The sequence below is a fragment of the Periophthalmus magnuspinnatus genome, chromosome 10 (genome assembly GCF_009829125.3).
Source record: "Periophthalmus magnuspinnatus isolate fPerMag1 chromosome 10, fPerMag1.2.pri, whole genome shotgun sequence".
Lineage (NCBI taxonomy): Eukaryota > Metazoa > Chordata > Actinopteri > Gobiiformes > Gobiidae > Periophthalmus > Periophthalmus magnuspinnatus.
Window position 1 is genome coordinate 36,011,209 of NC_047135.1, and position 11,620 is coordinate 36,022,828.

Consider the following 11,620-nt stretch of genomic DNA (forward strand, 5'->3'; position numbering starts at 1 on the left):
CTGGTGAGCGCAGCCTCCTCATCTTCATGCAGCTGTTTGTTCGTGTATTAAAATGTTTTCTGTCGTGTTAATTACACTGAACGCTTTGTGACCCGCTCGTCGTAACGTCTCCCCGGGCCCCTGGGCGCCGCCGCTGACGCCGCCTCAAATCTGATTGTGTTTGAGTTTGTGCTGCTTCTGTTCTGTCCGTAAACAAGGTCATTTAAAATAAAGGTGGACGGCGGCGGCCTGGAGGGTCCACACACACACACTCTGCACGGACCACACACACACACACGCTCTGCACGCACCACACACACACACACGCTCTGCACGCACCACACACACACACACGCTCTGCACGCACCACACACACACACACGCTCTGCACGCACCACACACATACACACCCCAACACACATACACACACACGCACACACACATGCACACCCCAACACACATACACGGATACACGGATACACACACATACACACCCCTACACACACAAACACACATACACACACACACACCCCGCATGCACCACACGCATACACATGCATGCACACATAAACACACATGCACACATAAACACACATACACACATGCATACACGCACACAAACACCCCTACATGTACACACTCACACACACATCAGTCTTGTTTTGTGTTTTTTCTCATGTTGCTTTAGCCTGAGCACACGGCAAATGTAGCGTGTTTGAATGTGCGTGTGCGAGCGTCTCCTCCGGGAGGTCAGACACCACCTCCTCTCTGGAGTGGAGGAGACCAGTGTGGAGATGGAGACCAGTGTGGAGGAGGAGACCAGTGTGGAGGAGACCAGTGTGGAGGAGGAGACCGGTGTGGAGGAGGAGACCAGTGTGGAGGAGGAGACCAGTGTGGAGGAGGAGACCAGTGTGGAGGAGACCAGTGTGGAGGAGACCAGTGTGGAGGAGGAGACCAGTGTGGTGGAGGAGACCAGTGTGGTGGAGGAGACCAGTGTGGAGGAGGAGACCAGTGTGGAGGAGGAGACCGGTGTGTAGGAGACAAGTGTGGAGGAGACTGTGTGGAGGAGGAGACCAGTGTGGAGGAGGAGACCGGTGTGTAGGAGACCAATGTGGAGGAAGAGACCAGTGTGGAGGAGGAGACAAGTGTGGAGGAGTAGACCAGTGTGGAGGAGGAGACCGGTGTGGATAAGGAGACCAGTGTGGAGGAGACCAGTGTGGAGGAGGAGACAAGTGTGGGGAAGGAGACTGGTGTGTAGGAGGAGCCTGGTCTTTTGCTCCTCACACTGCTGCAGACCATGTGGGGAAGGAGACTGATGTGGAGTAGACAGGTGTGGAGGAGACCGGTGTTGAGGAGGAGTCCGTGTGGAGGAGCAGACCCTGTGGAGGAGGAGTCCGGTGCTCCTCACACTTCCGAGGGGGAATCCTGCAGAGAAAGGCCTGATTTTGTTGCATTTGATGTTTGTTTCTTCAGTGATTCTGGAGACGATCAGTGAAGCAGAATCTCAGACAAAAAGCCCGACACTTCTGCTGATGATGTCGAAGGGCTAAAAATAGGCTGTTATTTTTACTCCTGCCATTTTGGCCTCATTTCCGCTTCCCCCTCGTGCTTCCTCTGCCTCCGCCGTGATGAAGAGGATGGTGGTGATGGTGAGTGATGGGAGATGGCTGGTGTGCACATCTCACTAAGTTGCGTTCATAAAGGGAAGATAAACTAGGACAGAAACGAGCGTCCTGGGCCAATCCCCAGCGCCGCGGCTCTGCTAACGCTCACATAAAAGCCCAGAGAGAAGGAGGCGACGGAGGAGGCGACGGAGGAGGCGACGGAGGAGGCGACGGAGGAGGCGACGGAGGAGGCGACGGAGGAGGCGACGGAGGAGGCGACGGAGGAGGCGACGGAGGAGGCGACGGAGGAGGCGATGGAGGAGGCGACGGAGGAACCGACGCAGCTCAGAAAAACCACAAACTCCTCGGGTTTGGCTCCAGAGTAAAAGGATTTAAAATGAACATTATTTAAAAAACAACACACACGCCCGAGTTAAAGAAATAAAATGTTTTGTGATTCTGTCATAAATACGTCTGGGCTGTTTGTCGTTTCAGTCGAAGGTTTTGATGGAATTTATTTAGATTTTATATTAAATTTGAACTTTACAACTGGCAGCTCTACAAACACACAACACAACACACTTCTACACGACACACTTCTACACGACACACTTATACACGACACACTTCTACACGACACACTTATACACGACACACTTCTACACGACACACTTCTACACAACACACTTCTACACGACACACTTCTGCACGACACACTTCTACACAACACACTTCTACACAACACACTGATACACAACACACTTCCACACGACACACTGATACACAACACACTTCTACACAACACACTTCTACACAACACACTTCTACACAACACACTTCTACACAACACACTGATACACAACACACTTCCACACGACACACTGATACACAACACACTTCTACACGACACACTTCTACACAACACACTTCTACACAACACACTTCTACACAACACACTTCTACACAACACACTGATACACAACACACTTCCACACGACACACTGATACACAACACACTTCTACACAACACACTTCTACACAACACACTTCTACACAACACACTTCTACACAACACACTGATACACAACACACTTCCACACGACACACTGATACACAACACACTTCTACACGACACACTTCTACACAACACACTTCTACACAACACACTTCTACACAACACACTTCTACACAACACACTTCTACACAACACACTGATACACAACACACTTCTACACAACACACTTCTACACAACACACTTCTACACGACACACTTCTACACAACACACTTCTACACAACACACTTCTACACAACACACTTCTACACGACACACTTCTACACAACACACTTCTACACAACACACTTCTACACAACACACTGATACACAACACACTTCCACACGACACACTGATACACAACACACTTCTACACAACACACTTCTACACAACACACTTCTACACAACACACTTCTACACAACACACTCACTGTTTGATTTGTGTTTCTTCGTCTCAACACGTGTCCGTCTCACACGAGGTCCACACTATTGTCAGAGTAAATGTTTATCTGGACCTCACTGATTGGCACCGTTACATTTGTGTGTGTGTGTGTGTGTGTGTTTGTGTGTGTTGGAGTGTGTGTGTGAGTGTGTATTGGGGTGTGTTTGTGTGTGTGTTTGTGTTTGTTGGGGTGTGTGTTTGTGTGTATGTGTGTTTGTGTGTATGTGTGTTTGTGTGTATGTGTGTTTGTGTGTATGTGTGTTGGGGTGTGTATGTGTGTGTGTGTTTGTGTGTATTTGTGTGTGTTTGTGTGGAGCTGTGCCATGTGCCTTGTCCAGGATCAGATGTCTCCTGGGGTGTGGGGCGGGTGGTGCCAGCCCTTCTCGTGGTTCATGAGGAGCATGAGGCTCTCAGTGTCAGACATGTCTATTTATAAAGAAATGTGTCTGAAGGTCGAACGCATGACCTGATGTCACGACACACACACGACACACACACGACACACACGACACACACGACACACACGACACACACGACACACACGATACACACGACACACACATGACACACACACGACACACACGGCACACACGAGACACAGGACACACACTCGAGCTTTCATCATTAAACTCATCACTTTAAAGTATAATTAATAAGTATAATTTTACTTTAAAGTATAATTAATAAGTATAATTACTATTAAATTGAATATTTTTAAAATCTCTGTCTCTGCCTGTTCCAGGATCACGACCACGGCGGCGTGCATGATGGACCTGAGACGATACCCTCTGGACGAACAGAACTGCACTCTGGAGATCGAGAGCTGTGAGTGTGTGCGCTCTGACGGCGCCGACACAGATGTCACAAAAAGGGTCTGAGGAGTGAGGCGTAAACAGGCCGACGTAAAACGCTGAGAAAGGCTGATGAGATATGGAGAGATGCACACGAGCAGGAACATGGCTAATGGCTCAGTGACTGATAACATCCAGCCTAATTAATTCAGCTGCAGCTGCAGAAGCGTCTCGGGCTTTAGGAGCTGATTAGACCAGAGTTTGAGGCTGTGCTGACGGTGGAGCCGCCATGTTTGTACGGAGCAAAGAGCTCATTTAGCGCATGGTTTGGAGTGGAGCGGTTTCAAATGCGACACAAAAGGAACCGGAGCCTTGTCATTGTGTAAAATAAAGTTACGTGGCAGAGTGAGGCCTCATCTGTCAGGGGTAAGCTCAGTACAGCCTCTGTCTCTGCTCACACTCTCATCTTTATGACTTTGTATCTTCTCTCCATCACTTACCCTCCTTTCTCAGCAGCAGCACAGTATAAAGCCAGTTCTCTCTCACTCACATCAGTTTTGATCACCAGCGTCTCTCAAATGGATTAACTGGCAAAGGTTTTCCCGCTCCAGCCGCTTCATGCCAGAGCACGCTATTTTATTCACACTAATGAGCCTAGAGAACTTCCCTTCATAAACTCAATGCATTTTTAAAAGACACGAGTCTTAAACCCTCACTTCTATCTCCAGCTCAGCCCCGAACCTCAGACTGCTGTTCATACGACATGTGCACCAGCTCAGGAGCATTTATGAGAGAATGAGGTCCCCAAAACTACTGTTCAGTGATTTATATGGAGTATGAGGTCCCCAAAACTACTGTTCAGTGTCACATATTTCTAAATATATATAAATAGTTTCATTTAATAAATAAATTAAGTTTGTATGGACCTTGTACTTAAAAGTCGCTCACAGGTCTATTGGAATTGTCAGATTTCTTGTGTTTTTTCTTGTTCAAAATGAGACTGTAATTACACTTTTTGTTTTGATGTAAATATTGTTCAAAATGGCCGCTCACGTCTCTTCCCATGAGTCTGTGTGGTCCCTCAGTCCCTCAGTCCTCAGGTGTTCAGTCCTCAGGTGTTCAGTCCTCAGGTGTGGTCCCTCAGTCCCTCAGTCCTCAGGTGTTCAGTCCTCAGGTGTGGTCCCTCAGTCCCTTAGTCCTCAGGTGTTCAGTCCTCAGGTGTGGTCCCTCAGTCCTCAGGTGTTCAGTCCTCAGGTGTGGTCCCTCAGTCCTCAGGTGTTCAGTCCTCAGGTGTGGTCCCTCAGTCCTCAGGTGTTCAGTCCTCAGGTGTGGTCCCTCAGTCCTCAGGTGTTCAGTCCTCAGGTGTGGTCCCTCAGTCCTCAGGTGTTCAGTCCTCAGGTGTGGTCCCTCAGTCCTCAGGTGTTCAGTCCTCAGGTGTTCAGTCCTCAGGTGTTCAGTCCTCAGGTGTGGTCCCTCAGTCCCTCAGTCCTCAGGTGTTCAGTCCTCAGGTGTGGTCCCTCAGTCCCTTAGTCCTCAGGTGTTCAGTCCTCAGGTGTGGTCCCTCAGTCCTCAGGTGTGGTCCCTCAGTCCCTCAGTCCTCAGGTGTGGTCCCTCAGTCCCTCAGTCCTCAGGTGTCCTCCTCCATGACCTTCCTCTTTGGTCCATGTTTTTGTAAAGAATCAGATGAAGTGAAGCCAAACATGTGCGTGTTCTTAAACGGTTGTTTGTTTTCTGCAGATGGCTACACCACAGACGACATTGAGTTTTACTGGCGAGGTGGAGACGGCGCCGTGTCTGGAGTCGACAGAATAGAGCTCCCTCAGTTTTCTATTGTCGACTACAAACTAATCTCCAAAAATGTGGTGTTCTCTACGGGTAAGTCGCTCAGGACCGGACACACTGGAGCTGGCGATGTTTGAAATGTAACAAAAACAGCTCAGAAATGACTCTGGAGTTTTATTTATTTGACCAAACCTTCAGACATTTTTAAATTCGCAATAACACGGCTGAGTCACATGTTTTAGACAAGGGACCTAATGTCAAGGAATATATAGCTTCAGTGGGCGTCACTGAGGGCTTTCTATTTCTACTGCACTTGTTCTTTTTAGGCTCCTACCCCCGCCTGTCCCTCAGCTTCAAACTCAAGAGGAACATCGGTTACTTCATTCTGCAGACGTACATGCCTTCCATCTTGATCACCATCCTCTCGTGGGTCTCCTTCTGGATCAACTACGATGCGTCCGCCGCCCGAGTCGCCCTGGGTGAGAGCGATGATGATTACTGCCCTGTTTAGCGCACATTAGCGGCATTACACAGATCAGCTCCTTTGTATGATGCTGTCTGGGCGTTTTCCCCGTTAGCTCGGAGCGTCTGAGCGAGCGTGTGCGATAGGCTGTCAGCTAAATGTTTTATTTGGAGATGTTTGCGTGAGTCATGTGGAGCGGAGTACGACCTTGAGGAGCGCCGTCCTCCTCTGAGCCTCGTCCTGCTGCTTCTCTTTGTCCGAACACGACGTCTCAGAGAATCATCCTGGAATCACAGGATAAAATGACTCTGGGCCGTGGCGTCAGCGTCTATATCTGCTCCTCGTGCGCTCTGCTCCTCGTGTGCTCTGCTCCTCGTGTGCTCTGCTCCTCGTGTGCTCTGCTCCTCGTGCGCGCTGCTCCTGTCACATGACATTAGTCTGGTGAAACGGGACGCTCCATTCAAAGGGTAACGTGATTTAAAGACGCGCCTCCTCTCTGTGTCCTGAGCCAAGCAGGAGGCGCAGGACGAGGAGGAGCAGGAGGAGAAGGAAGAGGAGCAGGAAAAGGAGGAGGAAGAGGAAGAGCTGGTGGAGGAGGAGCAGGAGGAACAGGAGGAGGAGTGAGAAGAGGAGAGGGAGGAGCAGGAAGCACAGGAGGCAGAAGAGCAGGAGGTGCAAGAGGAATAGGAGGAGGGGGAGCAGCAGGTGAAGGAGGAGGGGCAGGAAGTGGAGCAGGAGACACAGGAGAAGCAGGAGGTGCAGGAGGAGCAGGGGGAGTAGGAGCAGGACGCACGGGAGGAGCAGGATGAGCGGGAGGAGCAGGATGAGCGGGAGGAGCAGGAATGACAGAAGGAGCGGGGGAGGAGGAGCAGGAGCTGCAGGAGGAGCTGCAGCATGTCAAGGGGAGCAGGAGGAGGAGCAGGAGGAGGAGCAGAATGAACATGTAGATGATGATGTCGTCTGTGTGACACTGGTCATGTGACTAAGATCAGAAATCAGTCATTTTTCATTTATTTTGATTTAATTATTTTTAACTAAATATAAAACAGCAGGAAAAATATAATAAAATAACAAACCAAACAGAGACAATAGTGAAATAAAAACCCCAGGATCATGTAGAGGGTTAATACGAACATTTAAGACCAGAATGAGTCTGAAGCAGCAGAGACAGAGAGAGGACACAGTTTTTCAATAGAAAGTGAATTGGAGCCAGAGTCGATGCTAGCGCGTTAGCTTTGTACATTTATATTTAGAGTCTATGTCTTGGACTGAATAAATCTGCCTCCGTTTGTGATTACGTCCTGCTTTTTAAAGAGCCTCATTCGGTTTAATTACTCAAAGTTAAACTCATTTTGTAAATTCTCTTGTTTCTAATAACGAGAGCGAACGAGAATCCCTTCAGTCTCGTCTTAGACCCGGTCCCGTCCGTCGTCCCGGTGTCTGTGGCTGTTGTGGTAAAACGCTGCTGTGTCCTGCAGGGATCACCACGGTGCTGACCATGACCACGATCAACACCCACCTGAGGGAGACGCTGCCTAAGATCCCGTATGTCAAAGCCATAGACATGTACCTCATGGGCTGCTTTGTGTTTGTCTTCCTGGCCCTGTTGGAGTATGCATTTGTCAACTACATCTTCTTCGGCCAAGGCCCCCAGCGACAGAAGAAGGCGGCTGAGAAAGCTGCTCTGGCTAATAATGAAAAACTACGACCCGACCCGAACAAGGTATGAAGGTGTATGTGTGCGGCAGCGGCGGCTCTCAAAGTGAATGGTGCCATCTTTTTACTGTGTGTGTTTCTGTGGAGCCAGGACTTCGCTCAAGGTCACTGTGGGGCTGTGATCAATGCTCTGTCCTCTGTCCTCCTGCGGCGCTCTGATACTCTCTGGTTAAGCTCTGTGTGTGAACAACAGCTGAATGAAACCTCCTCCAAACTCGACGCAAAAGCAGTGTCTGGCTTGTCCTTTATGTTCATATTTCTATGTCTTTCAAAGGGCAAGGCGCTTGAAAAAAAAAAAAAGAAAAAAAAAAAAAAATCACTAGCTCCGGTGCCAATGACAACCATTTCAATTTGATTCGTCTGCTTAAGGTAGAACGAACGAGAGACGCGTAAAGAAAAACCCTTTCCTTTTGAGTGTGGCAAGCTACGACTTCATCTGAGTAACAGTGCTGATTTTGTATGCTTGCAGTGGCTGGTGGGGAATGTAGTTCAGAGAGATGATGCTCTGTATGCCAGAATGAAACAGAAGGAAATTGACGCATATGACTCGATGTGGGATCCCATCTTTATGGACGATGCCGCATTAGGACTAGGCGAGCAAAGAAATAAGGTACTGGAGGTTTTGAAAGTCAAAACTTACAATGTCATCACTCTGAGTCAACCCAGACCAGAGCAAAATGCTGTAGTTTCTGTGCATTCCTTTGATTTCTATAGACTTTAAGGCGACCATCACTCCCACCATTGTGTTTTTCCCTTTTCTTGGTTTGCTCTTCATGCATATTTCTGACAAACATGGCTTTGCAGTTTGATTTCTGCAGGCATTAGCAGTAATACTAGGTCAGGCTCAAGTTTTCAACATAAACCAATCCACAGAATCTAACTCTGAAGATGAAATTTTGAGTTTAAAAACAAGTCCAATGAGAGAGAGCTATTCTTCTCAGTTTGTCGAACGGGGGGCTTTGAGGGTTACAACACCATCAGTTCTATTTACGGGGGGGATTTGAACCTTGTAGGGTGCTAGCATGTCAGGCTATGGATGAAGAAATGTTGATCTGACTTCACTTCCCCAAACGCCTCTCCCCGACCTGCCCCAAACGTAGCCTCTTCTTCATCCTTCCAAAGTGCTTACTATTCTTTCAGCCTCCTCCTGTCACATTTCCTTTGCTTTCTCTTTATTTCTTCAGTTCGTCTTGTGAGTAGACAGAATTTTAACCACTGCTTGGGTTGAAATTCTGGGACGGCAGTAAAGACCTATTTTGTGAAGTGCGTTGTGCTTATCCAAGAATGTTATGTCATAGTCTTGTGGTTGTATTATCACTCAGATACTGATTGACAAAACTATGTGTAATGTTATTAAAATGCTTATATTTTTACTCAAGCTGTAGAACTTTGGCTCATTTGCATTATTCATTGTAGCTCCATATTTTTGCACAATAAGTTGCTACTCAATAGATTAAGTAACAGTTTGCACAGCGTGAATCCGTGTTCTCTCTGACAGTCGGCTCTCATGGCTGCCTCTCTCTCTCTCTCTGTACCTTCAGATGACGCCCGACGATAACCTTCTGTTTGGGACTCTGGAGATGAAGAACGAGATGGGCGGAGCCGGAGACCTGTCGCGAGGCCTGGGGGCGCCCGGAGACCCCCGTAACACCATGATGGCGTACGACGCTTCCTCGCTGATGTACCGCCGGGCAGCCATGGCCCGCCAGAACTATGGCCACAGCGCTCTGGAGCGCCACGCCCAGAAGAAGTCCCGCCTACGGAGACGGGCCTCCCAGCTTAAGGTCAACATCCCCGACCTCTCCGATGTGAACTCTATCGACAAGTGGTCCAGAATGATCTTCCCCACTGTCTTTTCCTTCTTTAACGTGGTCTACTGGCTCTACTACGTCCATTAAACCCGCGGGGGACCAGCACTCACGTCGAGGGCTCCCACAGAAGGGGCTACGGGAGGGGATACTTCAGGGAGGAGAGCGTGGTGTGTGAGAGAGAGTGAGCATTTTAAAAAACAGTGCACCAACTTTTTGGCTGGTTCATTTCAGAAAAATTATGAGACTTTTTGGATGGAACTGCAGCTGCACCCGACACTACTCAGCACTGACTCTTTGGGAAACACCTTCTAACGACTGAAATCACACAAAACAAGTTTTAAAGGAACAGTAACGGTGCCTGTTCAGAAACTTCTATCTATCACTAATATTTGTCATTTATAACTTACTCTGTGGATCCAAATATTTATGCTTGTGTTTGCATATACTTTAAGAGTTTGATTTGTTTAGTATCTATTTACTTGGTAGCCGAGCTGTCTGCATCCAGGAGAGCTTTACCCATGAGTTCAATGAGCCATCCTCGATAGTCTATTTTCCTATTATTGCTGTGTATCAAAAACATCCTTTAAAAGCATGCTTCTGTTTGATTTCATTTGCATTTCAGCCATGATAAAAAAAAATGTGAAAAACCCTTTTGTTTTTCTAGGTAGCTAATTCTGTCAGGGTAAAATGTGCCAGTTATTTTCGCAGCTATGGCTCAGACGGTCCAAACACTACGGAAACACTGCCGGACAACATCAGGGGATTAGACTTAGTTTGGACAGTCCTATGAGGCTTTTAAGCTCTCTTGGCTTCCTCGTTTTTTGAAGGAACCAAAAGTGCAACTGTGGACGCTAAAGCTTTGGCCATTTTTTTTGTTTTACGCTTTTTCGCTGTGCCGGCAGAATCCATCTCACACGTCAATGTTTGGAAAGAAAACCCGAGACTCTTCCATAACTTTCTGCCATTGTGTGAAGAGGCGAAGGACGGCTTTAAAAAAACTCCAGCTTCATTTGAAAAGATGCATTTTTATGGCTGCATAAATATGGCAATCCACACTCATCCTTCAGTAGACTTGAACGAGTACGACGCGTTTCATTGTGACTAGGTTTCTGTTTGAAAAATGTAGATAAAAAACATAAGTCATGTTTAAAGAAAAAGATGCTTCATTTTTATAAAACAGTATTCACATGTAAATATGAATTATCCTGTTTAAATGGGTCGCTGTTGTTTTTGAATCACACTTCAGATGCTCCACTCAAACAAAACAAGAAAAAAAAAACAGTTTAACAAAAGAAAATAGGATCCACCTCTTTGCAGACTCTATTTTTGGGATGTTTTTGTTTCTTTTTAACAGACGCTAAAATCATTGCCGAAGCTAAAGCACTTCCAGACAACAGTGACTAAGGGTCAAAGACGCCACTTAACCCTGTGATCCAGGCATTCAAGTCAGGCAGAATATTTTGTACAAAGTTTATGTAAATTCCAATTGTAATATTTCATAATGACTGTAAATATCTTGTGTAATGATTGTCAGCAAATATGAAGATGTAATCTTACTTAAATTAAAACTGGATTCAGTCTATCACTTCAAAACCACGAGTGCAGGAGGTTTCTGTTTGCTCATGGCTGACTGAGTGAGTGTGAGTGAGCGAATAACCAAAGACGACGCGGCGAATGAGACGAGGAAACGTCGGGGTAACTGGACAGGGGTCTGCGGTCAGGGGCTTATACAGAGCGATGGATGAGAAGCCTCTGCCTTGGGGAACATTAACTCACTGCACCATTGATATGAAGGCACTCTGCGGCCCGGGCGCTCCAGGGCCCGGAAGACGGGAGGGGATAAAACAGAAAGAAAAAGACGAGAGAGAAAGAGAGGCCATCCATCCATTTGTGCACTCTGCTGCTTCCAGATCTGACCACTGTTACAGCTCTTAAATGGAGGCCAGTGAATATTTCATGTACAAAAACACTGAATAT

At 47.4% G+C, this 11,620-nt stretch overlaps 1 protein-coding gene across 2 annotated transcripts in view; it reads left to right on the plus strand.

Moving 5' to 3' along the window:
- The window catches only part of gabrb2a (gamma-aminobutyric acid type A receptor subunit beta2a), a 28,160-nt gene extending 16,924 nt beyond the window's left edge, over positions 1-11,236 (plus strand). Inside the window, exons 5-10 of one of the 2 annotated variants that reach the window (XM_033973518.2) lie at positions 3,823-3,905; positions 5,609-5,746; positions 5,980-6,132; positions 7,595-7,839; positions 8,302-8,442; positions 9,374-11,236. In XM_033973518.2, the coding sequence (XP_033829409.1) occupies positions 3,823-3,905; positions 5,609-5,746; positions 5,980-6,132; positions 7,595-7,839; positions 8,302-8,442; positions 9,374-9,730 (1,117 nt within the window). In that variant the 3' untranslated portion in view covers positions 9,731-11,236. The remainder of the gene's footprint in view (positions 1-3,822; positions 3,906-5,608; positions 5,747-5,979; positions 6,133-7,594; positions 7,840-8,301; positions 8,443-9,373) is intronic. The other variant, XM_033973519.2, reaches the window with a different exon arrangement.
- Positions 11,237-11,620: the final 384 nt, after the last annotated feature.